The sequence below is a fragment of the Cetorhinus maximus genome, chromosome 9 (assembly GCF_964194155.1).
Source record: "Cetorhinus maximus chromosome 9, sCetMax3.hap1.1, whole genome shotgun sequence".
NCBI classification, from domain to species: Eukaryota; Metazoa; Chordata; class Chondrichthyes; order Lamniformes; family Cetorhinidae; genus Cetorhinus; species Cetorhinus maximus.
Window position 1 is genome coordinate 112632352 of NC_135887.1, and position 21348 is coordinate 112653699.

Sequence of the window (21348 nt, forward strand, 5' to 3'; positions counted from 1 at the left end):
TGTACTTCATTGGCTGTAATGTGGGAAATGCAGCAGCCAATTTGTGCACAGCAAACTCCCACAAACAGCAATGTGGTAAAGAACAGATAATCTGTTTTAGTCATGTTGGTTGCAATGTCCTGAGGTCATGAAAGGAGCTGTATAGATGCAATTTCATTCTTACTTTTAGGATAGCCCATACTGATTACTATTAAGAAATTTGATCCCTCATGACATTATGCTGACAGAGATGATGCTCCCTGGGATACTTACTCTGTATTAAAGATGTGCTGAATAGACATGTGGCTCTTACCTTGGCAGTAGCCTATCTGAGGATTATGCTTGGCATATGCAGAGAGGATCCTGAATAACTTTGCTTGCCCCTCTTTAGCCTCTGGATTTTTACCCATCAGGGAACAGTGAGTGGGAAAAGATCTTTCTGCACAAAATAAAGAGCAAAATTACGAAGTATGCTGTGCTTAAAGAGGTCATCTTTTAACACACAAAAAGTCACAAATAATATTTACGCATGTAAAAACATGATGTTTATGGGCTTGTTCCAATAAATTCAGATGATGAGATGAAACAAAACTGAGTTGTCAGAACTTATCAGGAAAGATTGAATGAGCTGGCCTCTTCTCTAGAAAAGAGAAGACTGAGCGGTTACTGAATAAGATATGAAGGAGTTTGATAGATGTAGAGAAGGTATTTCCTCTTGTGGTGTATCAAAATCTAAGGGCCATAAATATAAGACAGTCACAAAAAATTCTAAAGATGGAATTCAAAAGAAACGTCTGTACCCAGAGAGTGGTGAGAATGTGGAACTCACTACCATGTGGAGTGGTTGCAGTGAAGAATAATATAGATGCATTTAAGTGAAGCTAGATAAACACGAGGGAGAAAGGAATAGAAGGATATGTTAATAGGATGAAACAAAATAGAATTGAACACAAACACAGATCAGTTGGGCCGAATTGCCTGTTTGTGCTGTAAAATTATATGTAATTTATCCAAAACTCTGCTGCTTGTGTCCTAATTTGCACTGCCTGTGTCCTAACTTGCACTAAGTCCTGTTAACCCATCACAATTGTCCTCACAGGCCGAGACTGGCTCTGAGTCCAGCAATGCTTCAAATTTAAAAATTCCCATCCTCGTGTTCAAATCCCTCCATGGCCTTGCCCCTCTCCACCTCTATCATCCTCCATCCCTACAACATTCCGAGATCTCTGTGCTCCTCCAATTCTGGTCTCTTGCACATCACCAACTTACTTTGCTTCACCAGTGGTGGCCATGCCTTCAGTTGCCAAGATCCTAAGCTTTGGGACTGCTTCCTTAAATTTCTCCTTTTGTTTTATAAAAGGAGCTCCTTAAAACACTGCTAGGTGTAAATTTTTGTCTGCTTGTGCTCCTGCAAAGCACCTTTAAGACTTTTCCTATGTAAAGATTGCTAGTTTTTATTTGTAACTAAAAAAGATTAATGAATCACAGAACAAATAATTGTCTACAAAGCTATTGTTGTTTAAAGGCTCCAAAAAATTACATTATCAAGGAGACCTAATTACCCCACTGGCAAAATAAAAGTTTACTTACAAATACTGAGAGAAAACATTAGTCAAAGAAACACAGAGCAAAAGATAACATTGGCACCGTTCTTGTTGGAGTGGAGAATCTTGTGGTGTACCCCATTAGTTCAGCTTTTTGCTGCACCCCTCAAGTCAAACATAATTTACCCTATAACATGCTGATAATGGTGGGGAGCGAACCAGCAATCATCACTTTAACCAAGTAAGGTTTGAGAAAGAAACAGAGGAACAACGGAGAAGAAAATCAGGTGAATTTGAGTCAAAACAGGTCCAGAAAGAGAAATAAAGAAATAAATATTGCAATAAGAGGAAAAGACAGAAAGGAAAAGTAGAATAATTAAAATTTGATATTTTAAAATCTCCAACAATTTGCTACCTGTAGGAATCATAGTTAACAGTTTAAACTGTTCGCTTTCTGGGCCAGAGCAGTTAATTGGCATTGTACTAATTATCATGCTGTTAAAAGGGAACTTAATGAAGTAAGTTCCAGCCCTAACTTTGAGGCGTCACTCTTCCCCCACAGTCCTGTATTAATCACTAATTAATCCCATGGGCTCACTCTTATCCTATAGTCCTGTATCAACCTTAAACTTTTTTTTGATGAATTCATTCATGGGATGAGTGCATTGCTGGCAAGGCCAGCATCCCTAATTGCCCTTGAGAAGGTGCTAGTGAGCAATCTTCTCGAATCAAAGCAGTCCATGAGGTGGAGGTACATTCAGTGCTATTAGGGAGAGAGGTCCAAGATTTTGGCTCTTCCATTCTCTCTCCCATAGCCCTGTATCAATCTCAAACTAATCCCACAGTTCATTTCTCTCCTTGTAGCCCTGTACCAATCCCAAAGTAATCCCACTGCCCTTCTCTCTCCCCATAGCCCTATATCAATCCCAAAAAACATCCCATTGCTCCACTTTCTGCCCGTAGTCCTGTATTAGTACCAAACTAATCCCACTGAACTGCTCTCCCTGGAAATAATTGACTGAGTTTGGCCACAGACGGTCTGCTGCTATCTTCAAGCTGAAATAGCCAAGGTGATTGGTTCACTTGTTCCGCTCATATTTTGGCATACGCTAGTCAATCATTGACTAGACAATCTACGGTCTCGACAGGTATGGCGTTAAGTAGGTGTATACATGTTCAAAGGATGGTGGGGGAAATGGGGTAAAATTAAATCCTGCAGGGATTATGCTTTTCTCTTTGCCTGAAGAGTCAATTATGGTCAATTGACATGACAACAATAACCAATCTGCAAATACTAAATCTCCCAGGACACCCTTCTACAGTCAGCAAGCCCACCCCTCACCAAATCCTGCTCATTCTAATACATGGATTACCTATTGCCTTGGCAGCATTGGTGCTGCTGGTCAGGTCACAATCTTGGCTGCCCAACTGCAAATGCCACCTCCCAATACATAAGAACAAAAGAAACAGAAGTAGAAGTAAGCCATTTGGGCCTTCCAGCCTACTCAACAATGGCTGGTCACATCCCTATTTCCCTTAATTCCCCAGGTATCCAAAAAAAATCTATTGATTTCATTCTTGAATATACTCAATGACTGAGCATCCACAGTCTCTGGGGTAGAGAATTCCAAAGGTTCACAAACCCTCTGAGTGAAGAAATTTCTCCTCATCTCATGCCTAAATTGTCAGCCCATTGAACTTCTTCACCTGGGCAACAAGAAACAAAACCATCACCTTCACACAATTCAGCCACCTTACCAACATCCAGGACAATCTGTCTCAATGTTTCAATCGTGACCTCAGGGTTTCGGTTAGGCGTCAGGTTGCAAGTTCTGCTCTCTGTTTCTGCCCTCTCTTTATCTGCATTGTCCAGTGTAGAAATGGCCATCTGCACCCCATACTCATTCACACCAAGGCTCGCGAGCTGACTGCGGAGTTCCTGCACGTACTCCTGGGAGAAGTGTTAAGCCGTTCTTAAGCCAAGTTATTCTTAAATCAACTTATTCTCAAGCATTTCTCAATAAAACAATGGTTATGCCTCAGCTGGAGTATTCTTTTCATTTCTGGGCACTGCACATTAGGAACGATGCCAAAGCCTTAGAGAAGCTGTAGAGGGCATTTACTAGAATGGTACCAGGGATGAGGTGCCTCAGTTATGTGTGGAGACTGGGGATGCTGGAAACTTTTTTTGCTCCAAGGAGAACATCAAGGAGGTTTACTTGAAATGTTCAAAACTCTGAGGGGTTTTGATAGAGTAAATAAGGGGAAACTGCTTCCACTGGCTGGAGGGTTGGTAACCAGAGGGCACAAAGTTAAGGTGGTTGACAGAGGGACCAGAAAAGGAGATGGAGAAAAATAACATTTAGGTAACGAGTTGTTTTGAGTTAAAATACACTGTTTAAAAGTTGGTGGAAGCAGATTCAACAGGGAATTGGATAAATACTTGAAAATGAATCTTTTGCAGTTTATGTGGCAAGTGCGTAGGGAGGCAGGGTGGGTGGTGGGAAGGGAGGAGTGGGACAAGTTGAGGCTGAAGTTTAGACATCCTTGTTCCAACAGATGGTCCAAATGGCACACTGTCACCTTCCTTCCTTCACCAAAAAACAACCTTGACTTTAACCCCTTCATCATACCAACTCTCACTGTGACTGTTTCCTTTCATATCACCATGAAATTTTAATTAAACAGCCAAAAGCTGACCAAAAAAAAAACATTTGTTATCTGCCAAGCAGCAATAACTTAGATGTTGGTACAACTGTTATTATGTGATTCAATCAGAATTACAGAGTGAAATTTTCTATTTTCTTTAGACCTTATGAATTTTGCATTGATGACCATCACTTTTAAAATCACTAATGCAACTCCTGTCATGTTGCTCACAGTTGGAGTCAATAACTTGCATTTCAGCTGTGTCAGCCCTAGCTAGGCTGATAGCAGTCTCATCTGAGGCACGAGGTCCTGAGGTCCAATCCCACTCCAGAGATGAATGAGGTGCCTAGACTCCCATTGCAGTACTGAGAGAGTACTGCACTGTTGAAAGTGCCATCTTTCAGATGAGGCATTAAACTGAGGCCCCATCTGCCTTCCCAATACATGGCACTATTTTGAAGGAAAGCAAGACATTTCTCACCAGTTCCTGGTCAACATTTATTTGTCAACCAAAATCACTAAAAATCAGATAAGCTGGTCATTATTACATTGCTGTGTGTAAATTAACTGTTGTTTCCTACATTTCAGTGACTACGTTTCAAAAGTATTTAATTATCTGTAAAGTGTTTTGGGACATCCAGAGGTGGTGATAAGTGCTGTATAAATGTATGTCTATCTTTTTCCTTTCAGTAATCTCTATCCAGGTGTTTAGACTGACAGAATGTGACCTATCTTATTTTTATAAATTAAAACATGCTCACTTCAGATCAAAAATAAACTTTTCCTTACTCGGTAGGTGTGAGTACTGCTCTCTTTAGCGAGGTCACTACCGAGAAGGCATTTCCACAGATGACCACGTAGTTTGATGGGAACGCCAGCTTCGAGGAAGCCATGCATCTGAAATAAGTTTTAATAAAAACAAACTCTGAACGCTGTATAAAAGGATCAAATGTGGTGTCAGTTTAACAGTGAAGCACAATGTACAAGGCATTAAATATTTTGCAAGTAAACAGAGATGGGTTTCAAAAGGATGGAGTTGAACATGCCGAGGGATCAGGATGGGCCTTCCCCTGCCTCGTACAGAGCAGAGAAAAGCAAGATCCACAGAGCTCTAGAATCTTGTTGCTCTCCATTTAAATATCAAAAGGAATCCCAGAGGTCTGGACTAATAGACTGCAGAATGGGAGTTCAAATCCCATCCTGAGCAGTTTGAGAATTTAAATTAAGGTTTTTTTAAACTTGGAAATAATAAGCTGGGATCAGTAAAGTGACATGAATTATGACCCAGATCAGTGTAAAAACTCATTCACCAATGTCCTTTACAGAAGGAACCACCCTTACCTGGTCTGGGCCTATATGTGACTCCAGTCCACACCAAAGTGGTTTGACTCTTAATTGCCAAAATGGCCTAGCAAGTCATTCAGTTGCATCAAACCTTTATGAAACATTGAGACTGTGCAGAGTCAAGAAATAGGCCCCACCACCACCTTCTCAAAGGCCTTCCAGTTCACCTTCTACCATCCAATTAGTCCCATAATCCAACAACAGTGAAGTTGTTGACTAATCATAATAATCAATCCCTATCAACAGACCCAGACACGAGTTGAGGAAAACACGAGTGCAGGAGAGCTCTGGGAACCGTAGGTCCAAATTCATCTGTTCTTCCCAAGCTCGGTACACTCACTATATGTATTGTTTCACATTACTCAGACAGCCATCCCAAAATAACATTTTATGAAAGGAATCTATCTAATATGCATTAAGAAATCAACACTCCATCCTTCCCCATCTCCTCAGGGATCCCATTCTATAGATTGACCCATCATTCACCGAAATATTCTTTCCATGGATTAATTTTGAATTTATTTCCTTCAACACAAGCCATGCCCTTTGATTCTGCTATTCTGGACAAGGTGAAACAGCTTGTCATGCTTCATATTGAATAGGCCTGTCTCAACCTTCTCTTTTGCACTGAGAAGGCACCCAATTTACGTAACTGCTCCTCATAATTCAACATCACAATTCTCTCCCCCACCCCACCACCAACCCCCCAACTCATTCTGATTTCCCACTTTTTGTATCAAATAAATTTCTTGGATGCAATTCCCAAAACACACAGGATTAGTAAATATTTAGCATTAGCAATGCAGTGCAATATTCTCTGTTCTCATGGTCACCGTGCCTCTACAGGTGCCACTTTATGACCAGCTGAGTGAGAGTGATCAGGGGAGGGCAGGACTCCATCCAATTTCCTCCTCCCTCTTGGGTGTTGGAAAGACATGGCCCCTGCTTGACCCTTTCTTACAGCCATGAAGTGAGATTACAAACTCTCAGTCTGGCAAATCATGGGTGTGAAGTCTATTACTTCCATATCACCATGTGCACAAATTGCTAAACCACCTGGAGATGATTCTCACCGAAAGGACCAATGAGCTAGCACTGGGGCTGTCCAGCCCCTTCAGCAAAATTTAAAAAAAACCATTCTCTGAAGTCCCTGCTTGAAAGGAGAAAAATCACTAGTATGGTTCATCCCAAGCACATTTCTTCTTGACAGTTACTTGTTACGGGATGCTCAGCCAAGTGGATCAGACCTGACCTTCAGCCTCAAACTTCATTTTGGAGAAAACGGAGGTCAGGAAGGAAAGAGGGCATCCCACATACGAACAACACGCCCACAACTAATGGTTTTTGAAACATTTTCAGAGGTCATCACTATTCCTGTTACCTTGTCCATGCACGATGCACCAGCCTCATTCCAGTTGCTAAGCATGTCCTGCCATGATTCCAGCTTGGAAGCACTGACACTTGGATAACTGTGAAGTGAGATACAAAAGTTTAATGCAGACAGAGCGCGCGTGCGCCGGGCGCCCGGCAGACAGACAGAGAGCGAGAGAAGAGAATGTGTAGTAAACTTGGGGTTCCCAGCTGGTTTCTTGTAAGAAACAGTAAACTTTATTTCCAGGGCTTCTGATGAAGCTACATGTTTGCACTGAGACAAAGGTGAAAAAGCTCCACTGCTCTGGTTATCAGCGCTTATGGCTGATTCGTTTGTGCAGTCACATGATCCCCATTACGTATGAAAGGCTTAACTTTAGTTTTACCCTTATGTAGTAATTGTAAGTTGAGTAAAGGGATTCATGGGGATGGATTGAGAGAAGGGAGAGAGGAGAAAAATGAGATCATAGACACCGAGAGACAGACAGAAAAGAACAGGCAGAGAGATAGTCAGAGAGTGAGGAAAATGGGTGGGGAGGAAGAGAAGAAAGTGTCAAATTTATGAACTAGGAGCAGAAGTAGGCCAATAGTCCCTTTGAGCCTGCTCGATCATGTTATAACATCATGGTTGATCTAATTGCGGCCTCAACTCCATATTCTCACCTGCTCCTGGTAACCTTTGACTCCTTTGTTAGTCAAGAATCCATTTATCTCTGCCTTAAAAAGTATTCAATGACACTGCCTCCACCGTTCTCTGGGAGAGTGAGTTCCAAAGACTTCTGACCCTCAAAGATAAAGCTTCTCCTTCTCTGTTTTAAATTGGAGATGCCTTATTTTTAAACTGTGTCCACTCGTTCTAGTCTCTCCCGCAAGGGAAATACCCTTTCAGCATCAACCCCGTCAATTCCACTCCCTTAGGATCTTATGTGTTTCAATAAGACGACCCCTCATTCTCCTGAACACCAATGGATAACAGCCCAGCCTGTCCAACCTTTACTCATAATATAACCCCCTAACCCAGCTGTCAGTCAAGTGAACTTCCTCTGAACTGCTTCTAACGCATTTGTATCCTTTCTTGAATGAGAGGAAAACTGTACACAGTACTGCAGATATGGTCTCACCAATGCCTTGTACAATTTTTGCAAAACATCCCAACTTTTAAATTCCATTCCCCTTGCAATAAACAACAACATTCCATTTACCTCCCTAATGACTCACTCTATCTGCATACTGTTACAGCCAGGATGGGAGTGCATAAATTATCAAGTTCCATGACGCCACAGGCCATACCATTAATTTAAACATTTAATTTTCTCACCAAAATGGCCAATTGCGCTCTTATACCCCTAGTACTCAGAATAAAAGAGACTCTGATCAGGCTTCTTTCAAAAACTCAGGATGATTAATTTATTTTAAAACAAAACTTCTTTTAACAAGTTGCAAGTACTGGCTAACACACAATTGTAATCAGAAAGTATAACTATTTCTTCCTAGAGAATTCCCCTAGCACACACTCAAGCAAAAGGACAAACAGGTAGAGTCTCTCTGCAGAGATAGGCTTTGGAGGATGGGCATTATAAAATAAAGGATAAAGTTTGCAGGATCTCGAAGCTGTAGGCCTGTAGTTCTCTCATGTGAAGACGGGCCATTGGTCCTGATGGATGCCTGGAAGTTCTCACCACTGGTCTCAGCTTTGCAGGTCGAAATGCAGACTGGTTACACTGAGATGAAGGTTCTCTGGCTATAGGTTGATAGCCACACACAATTTTAGGCAATGTAGAGAGAGGGAGCTAGTCAAGGTAGCCTTCCTTCCTCAGCTTGGTCAAGAAAACTGCCTTCAAAACAATCAAGTTCACAACTTCAGTTTTTTCCCTCTCTCCCATGTGACTGCCTTTTCATCTCCCAGTTTAATTAAAGAGCTTTGCAGTTCAACACAAACAAACAAACAACTCATTCTCAAGTACCATATAGGTCAGGTGATTTCTTGCAAGGGGCCAGCTTGTTGACAGTTCCAAGGTGAACTTACGACCTTTTAAAAAAAATCCCAGGTTAGCAACCATATGTCCAGATCTTGCCAAATTCTTCTATTTTGTAAAAGAAAACTTCAGTCTTGAGAGATAGGATTCCAACTTGCCTCCACCCTTAAAAGATGAAACACCATTTCCAAATGTGTTTCATCACAATGTATGCAGAAAAGAGATATCAAACACACTCACTCAGACATTCACTGCTTATACGGAATCTATTCAGTTTTCTGACTTTTTTGCTTTCCAGACAATTATAAAAATTTAACATTCTTGATAATGGATCAGCAATTATGTTAATCTATTCCAGCAATATGAACAACCTTCAAGTTATAAGATCTATCGGAACAGTCTGTCATTATGAGTCTTAAATTTTTCCAAAGGGTTATGGCCAGTATATACTAATGTTTCTTTACAACCATGTTGGATATATACCTCAAAATGCTTAAGAGCCAATAATAATCCCAGGGTTTCCTTTTCTAATATGGAGCATCTCTTTTGATGCTGATTTAATTTTTTTAGAAAAGTACCCCAATGGCTTCTCTATGCCCAATTCACCATCTTGCAACAAGACTGCACCCACCTCCAAGTCACTAGCATCGATTTCCAACTTCAAGGGTTTAATGAAATTAGGGGCAGCTAATACTGGTTCATTAGTTAGAATCACCTTCAGCTTCTCAAAAGCTCTCTGGCACTCTCTTGACCATAGCACCTTTGCTTTCTTTTGCAATAAATCTGTTTGTGGAGCTGCTAATGTGCTGAAGTTTGGCACAAATTTCCGATAGAAACCGCACATCCTTAAAAGTCTCATGATTTCCTGTTTAGTTTTAGGGACAGGGAATTCTTTCAAAGCCTGTACCTTTGCTGTTCTTAGCAGGACTTGTCGCTGCCCTACGATATGCCCAAATAAAAGTTACTCTCACTTTAGTGAACTCACTTTTGGCAAGCTTTATTACTAGATCTGCCACCTGTAATTGTTTAAATAAGGGTTCCAGGTGTTTCAAATGGTCTTTCCATGTGTTGTTATAAAACAATACATCATCTAAGTAAACCAGGGTTAGGAACATTAGTGATCACCTGATTCATTAGTATTTGCAAGTGACTGGAGCATTTTTTAGTCCAAATGGCATTACTCAACATTGGTATAGCCCATTTGGCATGTAAAAAGTTGATACCTCCTTAGTTCACAATGTTAAAGGTACTTGGTTGTATCCTTTAAACAAACCTATCTTAGTAAGGAAGGTGGCACTGCAAACCCTGTCAATACAATCTTCTAGACAAGGGGTTGGGTAACAATCTGTTTTTGTTAACGCATTAACTTTTCTATAGCCTATGCAGAATCTGGTTGATCCATCAGATAACTCCAACTGCTATGACTAGGTTCAATTAGGTGATTTCCTAACATATATTGAACTTCTGCTCATTTCTCTGGACTTAACTGATAAGAATGTCGCTTTATAGGAGAAAATTCCCCTACATCCACATCATCTGTGGCTAAAGTTATCGACCTTGGTTCATCCCTACAGGTCACTTTAAATTCTGTAAATAACCTCACTAGGTCCTCTCGTTGTCCTATTTCTAAGTATGAAATTATGCTATCTAACTATCCTGATGTTTCAGTGTTAGACCAAAGGACGTAGGAGCAGAAGTAGGCCATTCGGCCCATTGAGTCTGCTCCGCCACTCTGAGATCATGGCTGATCTGCTAATCCTCAACTCCACTTTCCTGTCCCTTCCCTATAACCCCTGATTCCCTTACCAATTAAAAATCTGTCTATCTCAGCCTTGAATATACTTAACGATCCAGCCTCTACAGCCCTCTGTGGTAAAGAATTCCACAGATTAACCATAGAGAAGAAATTCCTCCTCATCTCGGTCTTAAACGAGTGACCTCCTTACTCAGATTATGCCCTCTGGTCCTCGACTCTTCCACAAGGGGAAAACAACCTTTCAGCATCTACCTTGTCAAGCCCCCTAAGAATCTTATATGTTTCAATAAGGTCACCTCTCATTCTTCTAAACTCCAATGAGTACAGGCCCAGGCTATTCAACCTCTCCTCTAAGAAAATCCCTCCATACCCAGAATCAACCTAGTGAACCTTCTCTAGACTGCCTCCAATGCCAGTACATCTTTCCTAGACAAGGGGACCAAAACAGTTCACAATATTCTAGGTGCGGTCTAAATAGTGCCTTATATAGTTTAGCAAGATTTCCTTATTTTTATACTCCATTCCCGTTGAAATAAAGGCCAATATTCCATTAGCCTTTCCTATTACTTGCTGAACTTGTATGCTAGCTTTTTGGGATTCATGCACAAGGGCCCCCAAATCCTTCTGTGCTGCAGCTTTCTGCAGTCTTTCTCCATTTAAGTAATATTCAGCTCCTCTATTCTTCCTGCCAAAGTGCATAACCTCACATTTTCCCACATTATATTCATCTGCCAAGTTTTTGCCCACTCACTTAACCTGTAGATTCTGTGTCGCCCTCACCACTTGCCTTCCCACCTATTTTGTGTCATCTGCAAACTTTAATCCCTGTGGCACTCCACTGGTTGCAGGTTGCCATCCTGAAAATACCCCCCCTATGCCAACGCTGTCTTCTATTAGTTAGCCAATCCTCTATCCATGCTAATATACTACCCCAACACCCTGGGCTCTTACTTTATCAAGTAGCCTTATGTGCGGTACCTTATCAATCGCCTTTTGGAAATCCAAATATATTACATCTACTTGTTCCCTTTATCTATCCTGCTAGTTACCTCCTCAAAGAATTCTAATAAATTTGTCAGGCATGATTTCCCCTTCATGAAGCCATGCTGACTCTGCTTGATTATATTATGTATTTCTAAATACTCTGCTATTACGTCCTTTATAATAGACTCCAACATTTTCCCAATGATGGATGTTAAGCTTACTGGCCTATAGCTACCCATTTTTTGCCTCCCTCCCTCCCTTATTGAATAAGGGTGTTACATTGGCAGTTTTCCAATCTCCTGGGACTTTTCCAGAATCTAAGAATTCTTGGAAGATTACTACCAGTGCATCCATTATCTCTGCAGCTACTTCCTTTAATATCCTAAGATGCAACCATCAGGTCCAGGTGACTTATCAGCTTTTAGCCCCATTACTTTCTCTAGTACTTTTTCTCTAGTGATACTTATTGTATTTCTTTCCGGCCCCCATTTGCCCCTTGATTATTTAGTATTTTTGGTATGATACTAGTGCCTTCTATCGTGAAGACTGAGGCAAAGTATTTATTCAACTCCTCTGCCATTTCCTGGTTCACCATTATTTCCCCAGCCTCATTCTCTAAGGGGCCTATATTGACTTTGGCCTCTCTTCCTTTTTATGTACTTAAAGCTCTTACTGTCCAATTTTATATTACTTGCTAGTTTACCCTCAAAGTTTATTTTCTCCCTCTTTTTTATTCTTTTGGTCATCTTCTGTTAGTTTTTAAAACTTTCCTAAACCTCTGGCTTACCATTAATCTTTACCACATTGTATATATTTTTTTTCAATTTGATACTGTCCTTAACTTCCTTGGTTAACCATTGTTGGTTTATCCCCTTCCTACATTCCTTCTTCCTCACTGGGATATATCTTTGTTGTAAGTCATGAGCTATTTTCTTAAATGTCTGCCATTGTTCATCAACCGTCTTTTCTGCTAAACTCCTTCCCCAGTCCACTCCAGCCAACTCTGCCCTCATTCCTTTGTAATTACCCTTATTTAAGTTTAGCACCGCTCTTTCCCACCCAAGTTTCTCACTCTCAAACTGAATGCTAAATTTCACCATCTTATGGTCACTGTTTCCTAGAGGATCTTTTACTCAGATCATTTATTAAACCTGCCTCATTACTCATTACCAGGTCCAAAATAGCCTGGTCCCTGATTGGATCCACAACATATTGTTCTAGGAAATGGTCCCAAATATACTATGAATTCTTGCTCGTGGCTACCTCTGCCAATTTGATTTTCCCAATCTACATGAAGATTAAAGTCACCCTTGATTAATATACATTCTTACATGCCCTCATTATCTACTGATTAATTCTTAGTCCTACAGCATAGCTACTGTTAGGGGACCTGAAGACTATTCCCACCAATGTCTTCTTCCCCTTGTTATTTCTTACCTTCACCCATATGGATTCTACATCTTCCGATCCAAGATCATTTCTTGCTATTGTACTTATTCCATCTCGTACTAATGAAGCAGCCCCACCACCCTTTCCTTCCTGCCTGTCCTTTCAAAAAGTCACATGCCCCAGAATATTTAGTTCCCAGTCTTTGATCTCCATGTAACCATGTCTCCATAATGGCTATAAGATTGTACCCATTAACCTCTTTTTGTGCCGTTAATTCATTTATTTTGTTCTGAATACTATGTGCATTTAAGTAAAGAGCCAATAATTTTGCCTTTCTAATCGTTTTTTTCCCTCTTTGACCCTATTTGCTGCTGTTTTTTAATGTTTGTGCACTCTGTCCCTTCCTGTCACACTCTGGGTATCATTGCCTAAATAGCTACCCTGCAATGCTGCTATGTCCGTTTGCCACTTTTCAGGCTCCCATGAGCAGTTCCTGGGACACAGACAAAATCTAACAGAGGATTCGTCTTTCCTAAAAATTTTTCTTTGATTAATTTTAGAGGACCTCTTATTTCATGTCTGTAAATTAATTCAAAAGGGCCTAAACCAGTAGATTCATTTGGTGAATCTCGGGTAGCAAATAAAAGAAATTCCAGTTCTTTGTCCCAATCATGGGGATAGTCATGACAATATGCACTAATCATTGTTTGGAGAATTTGATGGTACCTCCCTAAAGCTCCCTGTGTTTGTGGATGATATGCTGTGGACTTTAACTGTTTTATTCCCAAACTACCATTATGTTCTGAAAAATTCTAGACATAAAATTGGAACCTTGATCCGACTGGATCTCTAACGGTAATTCATAGAGTAAAAAAATTGGGTTAACTTCTATACCACTACTTTAGCCGTAATGGTCCTTAAAGGGATGGCCTCTGGAAATCGAGTTGTCATATCCATAATAGTAAGGATATACTGGTGTCCTGCTTTTGTTAACAGTCCCACACAGTCCACTAACACCCTACTGAATGGTTCCTCAAAAACTGGGATAGGAATTAAGGGTGCCGGTTTGATTGCATGTTGTGGTTTTCCTACCATCTGGCACATTTTACAAAACTGCACCACTTCCTTGTGAAGACCTGGCCTGTGAAACTGCCAGCTTATCTATGCTTGAGTTTTCCATATCCCTACATGTCCTGCCATAGGAATTTCATGTGCTATCTGTAAAATCTCTTTACGATATTTGGGCGGTACCACTACCTGATGACCAAGCGTCCATTCCTCATCTGCAGGTCTGTGACAAGGTCTCCACTTCCTCATTAGAATTCCATTTCTAATGTAACAACATTCTGGAACTGCCTTAGCTTCAGCTTGGGCTGATTGTGCTACCTTACTTAATTCTGTATCAGCTTGTTGAGCCTCAACTGGAGAAGACTGGTTAAACATCATTTTTGGATCATCTTAGTCTGTAAAGAAAGTTTCAGCCAGCCAAGTATCTGTCCAAGGTATCACTTTGACGATGGACTTTGCTTAGCCTTTGCTCGAGTCATCACACATGAAGGAAAAAATCCTGGAACTTTTCCTGTAACTGCTCCGCCTCTTTAACCTCACTTGGGCTTTCTGTAATTTTGGAAGAAGCTACTGCCTTCGTTCTGGATAAATCATTTCCCAGGAGTAAATCATCTCCATCTACGGGTAACTGCTGAATAACTCCTACCGTCACTGCCCCAGATAATAAGTCACACTCCAATTGCACCCAGCACAAAGGTACGGGTAAATACTCCCCACCAATACCATTGACTAAAACTTTGGCTTTTAATACACTGTCTGGTGGAAAAGTTATATCTTTCCCCACCAAAAGTGTTTGAGTGGCTCCTGTATTTCTAAGTATGATTATAGGTTAAGCTATCTCATTTGAGGGATAAAGGGTTACTTTTCCCCCTCGACAAAAATTCTTTATAACTCATGTATCTCATTCACCTCTCCTAAACTCACAGCAGCGCCCACATTCGGCTTCACAGCTGCAGTTAACTTGATCTGCTTTTGGTCAGGGCTCCTTTTCCTGAATCACGCTTACCTACCCCAATAAGTCTCATAGATTTCCCGTGCAACTTCCAGCAATCAGCACGAACATGTCCCATCTTGTTGCAATAGAAACACTTAGGCTTTGGAATATCACTTCCACCCTCAACACCTTCCTTTCTGGCCTGAGGAGCTTCCCAGCTGTCCCTTCTCTTCCCTGGCTACTTGCCTTCCTTTCACTTTCCCACCTTCCATCCTTCTCAGGTTTATGGGGATGGCGGAAAAAGGGTTTAGATTTATGGACAAGCTCATAATCGTCAGCCACCACCCACTCCCTGTCTAGCTGCTTTAACCCTCTGGTCTTCAACATGGGTTCGAACTACTGGTGGAAGGGAATGTTTAAATTCTTCCAAGAGAATTATTTCTCTAAGAGCTTCATACGTTGTCTCTATTTTTAATGTCTGTATCCAACTGTCAAATTTACTCTACTTTACCCTCTCGAACTCAATATAGTTCTGTCCAGGCTGTTTCCTCACATTCTGAAATTTCTGCCTGTATGCCTCAAGAGCTAACTCCTATGCACTAAAAAGAGTAAGATAAAAGCAAAATATTGCAGATGCTGGAAATCAAACAAAAACAGAAAACGCTGGAAAAAACTCAGCAGATCTGGCAGCATCTGTGGAGAGAGAAACAGAGTTAATGTTTTGAGTCCATATGACCCTTCTTCAGAGGTGAAAAGAAGTGGAAATGTGATTAAATTTATACTGTTTAAGGGGAGTGGGGCAGGTGGAGCTGGATAGAAGGCCAGTGATAGGTGGAGACAAAGGAGAGGTTGACAAAGATGTTATGAACCAAAGGGAGTGTTAATGTTAGTGGCTAGTGCTAAAAAAGGTGCTTATAGTGGCATAAAGGTAAGAAAGCAGAATGTTAAAGCAGCATAACAAGGGTGGCATTGTGTGAAAGAACAACATGGAACAAGTAACAGATGGCCCTGTAGGAGATGAGGTGGGGGGGAGGGGGCAGTGGTAGGGATAGAAAAAGGGATTTAAAAAAGGGATAAAAACACAGATAAATGAATAAAAATAAAAAGTGGATAAAAAATAAAAATGAATGTAGAAAAAAGGGGGTTAGAAAAAGGGGCTGAATGTGGAAGAGCTCCCAATGTGGTCTCCTCCAAATCAGGGAGACCAAACGCAGACTGGGTGACCGCTTTGCGGAACACCTCCAGTCTGTCCGCAAGCATGACCCAGGCCTCCCTGTCGCTTGCCATTTCAACACACCACCCTGCTCTCATGCACACATGTTCGTCCTTGGCCTGCTGCAATGTTCCAGTGAAGCCCAACGCAAACTGGAGGAACAGCAGTCCATCTTCCGATTAGGCACTTTACAGCCTTCTGGACTTAACATGGAGTTCAACATCTTCAGACCTTGAACTCTCTCCTCCATCCTCATTTGCTGTTTTTGTTGCACTAAAAATAGCCTTTTTTACTGCATCATAATCCACAGAAACCTCTTCTGAAAGTGAAGCATAAACCTCATGAACCCTATCTGCCAACCTAGACTATAAAAGCAATGTCCAGGTTTCATTTGGTCACGTCATTTGCTTAGCCATCTTCTCAAACAAAATAAAGAATGCTTCTATATCCCTTTCCTCAAACTTCAGAAGAGCCAGCACAAATTTAAACATCTCCTCACTGGGCTTTGGGTTGAAGGTTTTATCATCATCAGAACCTTCCACAGCGTCGGAGACCTCTTTTTTAAGGTCCAGCCTTTTAAGCCAATATTCCCTTTCTCGTTCCTTCTCTCTTTCCTTTGCCTCTCTATCTTTATCCTTCTCCCTTGCCTGAAATTCTAGTTCCAGCTTCCTAAATGTTCTCTCTCTTTCTTTTGCCTCCAATTCAAGTTTAATTTCCTTTTCATGTTCAAGTTGCTTCATTTGCAACTGGGTCTTAGCTAACTCAAATGACTCACCCCCTGGAGGATATGGTCTCTCTGGTATCACTTCCAGTTTCAAATGCTCAGCTATTGCCTATGTCCGCTTTCCTTACCCCTTTGGGTAATTCTAACTCCAGCTTATCCTCCAATTCCATCAACTTACTCTTGGTTAATTTCTGTAAACCAGTTGGGGTTACGTTTTCCACGTGTAAAAAAATCTTAGCAACTTCCAACACTATTTTAGTTTACCAATGTATAAGAAACCTGGTCTCCGTCCATTCATCCCTTACCAATTAATATTCTGTGTCCAATCACCCACTGTCTGTGTTTCAAATCCTGCAAGAGTCCCCAGTTTATGTTACAACCGATATGGGAGGAGTGCACAAATTATCAAGCCCCACTACTCTGCAGGCCATACCATTAATTTAAATACTTAATTTTCTCACCAAAATGGCCAATTGTGTACCTATACCTCTGTACCCAGAAGAAATGAGACTCTGACCATACTTCTTTCAAAAACTCAGAATGATTAATTTATTTTAAAACAAAACTTCTTTTAACAAGTTGCAAGTACTGGCTAACACAATTGTAATCGGAAAGTATAACTATCTCTTCCCAGAGAATTTCCCCAGCGCACAAACGTGTGTGCGCACACACACAGACAAACAAAGGACAAACAGATAGAGTCTTTCTGTAGAGATGGGCGTTATAAAATAAAGGATAAGGTCTGCAGGGTCTTGACACTGTTGACCTGGAGTTCTCTTATGTGAAGATGGGCTGCTAGTCCTGGTGGATGCCTGGAAGTTCTCTCCACTGGTTTCAGCTTGGCAGGTCCAAATGCAGACTGGTTATACTCAGATGAGGGGTGTCTGGCTACAGGTTGATAGCCACAAACAATTATAGGTAAGGTAGAGAGAGGGAGCTAGTCAAAGTAGCCTTCCTTCCTCAGCTTGGTCAAGAAAACTGCCTTCAAAACAATTAGGTTCACAACTTCAGTTTTTTCCCTCCCTCCCATGTGATTGCCTTTTCATCTCCCAGTTTAATTAAAGAGCTTTGCAGTTCAACACAAAAACTTCCTCCTGAAGTACCATATAAGTCAGGTGATTTCTTGGAAGAGGCCAGCAGTTGACAGTTCCAAGGTGAATTTATGACTTTCTTTTTTAAAAAAAATCCCAGGTTAGCATCCACATGTCCAGATCATGCCAAATTCTTCCATTTTGTAAAAGAAAACTTCAGTCTTGAGAGATAGGATTCTAACATGTACCAGGACACCCACATCCCTCTGTACCTCAGACTCTGCAATCTCTCTCCATTTAAATAAGATGCTGCTTTTCTATTCTTCCTGCCAAAGTGGGCAAGTTCACATGTTCCCACATTATACTCCATCTGCCAAATTTTTGCCTACTTACTTAACCTATCTATATCCCTTGAAGATGCCTTATATCCTCTTCACAACTTACTTTCCTACCTATCTTTGTGTCATCAGCAAATTTAGCAACCATACATTCGTCCCTTCATCCAAGCCATTGATATAAATTGTAAATAGTTGAGACCCCACCACTGATCCCTGTGGCACTCCACTCGTCACATCTTGCCAACCTATGCCTACTCTCTTTTTTGTTAGCTAATCAATCCTCTATTCATGCTAATATGTTATCCCCTACACCATGAACTCTTCTTTTGCAGAATAAACTTTGATGTGGCACCTTGTCAAATGCCTTCTGGAAATCAAGTGCAGCGCATCCACAGGTTTCCCTTTATCCACACTGCTTGTTACTTCCTCAAAGAACTCCAATAAATTAGTCAAACGTTTTCCCTTTCACAAAACCATGTTAAGTCTGCCTAATTGCATTGAGATTTTCTAAATGCCCGACAATAGCCTTCTTAATAATTGATTCCAGCACTTTCCCTCTGACAGATGGTAAGCTTACTGGCCTGTAGTTTCCTGCTTTCTGTCTCCCTCCTTTCTTGATTAGGAGAAGCCCATTCACTATTTTCCAATCTGATAGGACCTTTCCAGAATCTAGGGAATTTTGGAAAATTCAAACCAATGCATCTTCTATCTCAGCAGCCATTTCTTTTAAGACTCTAGGATGAAGTCTAACAGGTTCTGGGGACTTGTCAGCCTTCAGTTCTAATCATTTTCTCAGCCCCTTCCCTGGTGATTGCAATTGTTTTAAGTTCCTCACTCTCTTTCACCTCTTGATTCATATTTATTTCTAGGTTGTTATTTGTATCCTCTACAGTGAGTACAGACACAATACCTGTTCAATTTATATGCCATTTCCTTATTTTCCATTATTAATTCCCCAAACACTCTCTCTAGAGGACCAATGCTCACTTTACTTACTGTTTTCCTTTTGAAATGCCTGTAGAAGCGCTTACTATCTGTTTTTATATTTCTAGCTAGTTGTCTCTCATATTCTAATTTCCCCCCGTTAATCTTTTAGTCATGCTTTGCTGTTCTTTATATTCTGTCTAATCTTCTGACCTGCCACTCATCTTTGTAGAGTTATATTCTTTTTCTTTCAATTTGATACAATCTTTAACTTCCTTAGTCAGCCACAGATGGTGCATCTTCCCCGAAGCCTTTCTTTCTCACTAGAATGTATCTTTTGAGTATTCTGAAATATCTCCTCAAACGTGTGCCACTTCATTTCTCCTGACCTTTCCCTTAAACTAATTTCCCAGTTCACTTTAGTCAGCTCTGTCCTCATGGCACATTAACAGGTCTTAAAGGGAGGTGGTGGCGTAGTGGTATTGTCACTAGACCGACATTCCAGAGACCCAAGGCAATGCTCTGGGGACCCTGGTTCGAATCCCACCATGGCATATGGTGAAATTTGAATTCAATAAAAATCCAGAATTGAAAGTCTGATGATGACCACAAAACAATTGCCGATTGTCGTAAAAACTCATCTGGTTCACTAATGCCTTTTAGGGAAGGAAATCTACTGTCCTTGCCTGGTCTGGCCTACATGTAACTCCAGACCCAAGGTCTTAAATGCCCCCCGAACAAGGGCAATTAAGGCAATAAAGTTTGGTTATCTCTAGAATGTGCTGCTTGAAGAAACTGTCTTGAAAATACTATGAACTCATCATGTAGGCAACCTTTGCCAATCAGATTTGTCCAATTTATATGTAGATTGAAATCACCCATGACTATCGCTGTAGCTTTCTCACAAGCTCCCATTATTTCTTCCTGTATAGCCCACTTCTTTTCCTTTCTACTATTTCTCATCCCAACCCAAACTGATTCTACATCTTGATCACCAGAATTAAGGTAATCTGTCTCTGCGTACCAAAGTCATCCTTAATTAACAAAACTACCCCTCCATCTTTTCCTAGCTTCCTGTCCTTCCTAAATGTCATGTACCCTAGAATATTCAGGTCCCAGTCTTTGTCATCTTGCAGCCATGTCTCTCTATTGGCTATCAGGTCATACATATTTATTTCTACTTGTGCTGTCAATTCATCTGTTTTATTATGAGCACTACATGCATTCAGATACAGAGCCTTTAGTTCTGTCTTTTTACTATTTTTGTAACCTCTAGTCTTATCTGCCAGTGCACTCTTAAGTTTGTACACTGTCCCCTCCTACCATGCTCTGATCATCGTTTCCCTTATTGCTACCTTGCTCTCTTTCCCTTGTCTTTACTACATCTTGCCAAACTTGATCCATCATCCCCACTAATTAGTTTAAAATCCTCCATACTTCCCTAGTTATACAACTCGCCAGAACATTGGCCCCAGCACGGTTTAAGTGAAGACATTCCCAGTACTGGTGCCAATGCCCCATGAATCGAAAATTGATTTCTCCCAAATCAATCTTTGAGCCACACATTTAATTCTCTAATCTTATTTACCTAGTCAAGAAAGGGAGTGAGAGCGGGAGCGAGAGAAGGACTTCCATTTCTACAGTGCCCTTCACAACTTCATAACATCCCAAAGCAAATTACAGCCAATGAAGCACTTTGAAGTATGGTCACTGTTGTAATGCAAGGAAAGCAGGCAGCCAATTTACAGACATAAAACACTTACAAAGTGCAATAGGAGAAATGACCAGATAATCTGTTGGTTGATGACATCAGGGAGAACTCCTCTGCCCTTCTCCAAAATAGCATCATGGGATCCACCCAAGGGAGAATGGACAGGGCCTTGGTTTCAACTGAAAGACAGCACTTCTAACTGTGCAACGCTCCCTCAGCTCTGACACTGGGAATGTCAACCTGGGTAATGGGCTCAAGTCTCTGCAGTGGGCCCTTCTGTAGATGGTGAGATTATCACTAAACCATGGCCAATAGATAGGCAAAATTAGTTCCTGATGCAGTGTAGAAACAGGTGATAACAAATTGTCAGCCTGCTTTACACTTCTTTCCTCACAATTTCCTTTTGCATTGAC

General features: G+C 40.9%; 1 protein-coding gene across 2 annotated transcripts in view; it reads right to left on the bottom strand.

The window, feature by feature from the left end:
- Positions 1-21348, bottom strand: part of LOC144684941 (TBC1 domain family member whacked) — a 166244-nt gene that overhangs the window by 143248 nt on the left and 1648 nt on the right. For both annotated transcript variants that reach the window (XR_013577591.1, XM_078549380.1), the window contains exons 2-5: positions 6898-6985; positions 4962-5069; positions 3282-3474; positions 293-418 (exon numbers count right to left, since the gene is read on the bottom strand). Coding sequence is in view for 1 of the 2 variants with exons in the window: in XM_078549380.1 (XP_078405506.1) it covers positions 293-418; positions 3282-3474; positions 4962-5069; positions 6898-6985 (515 nt within the window). In the remaining variant the exon portion in view is untranslated. The remainder of the gene's footprint in view (positions 1-292; positions 419-3281; positions 3475-4961; positions 5070-6897; positions 6986-21348) is intronic.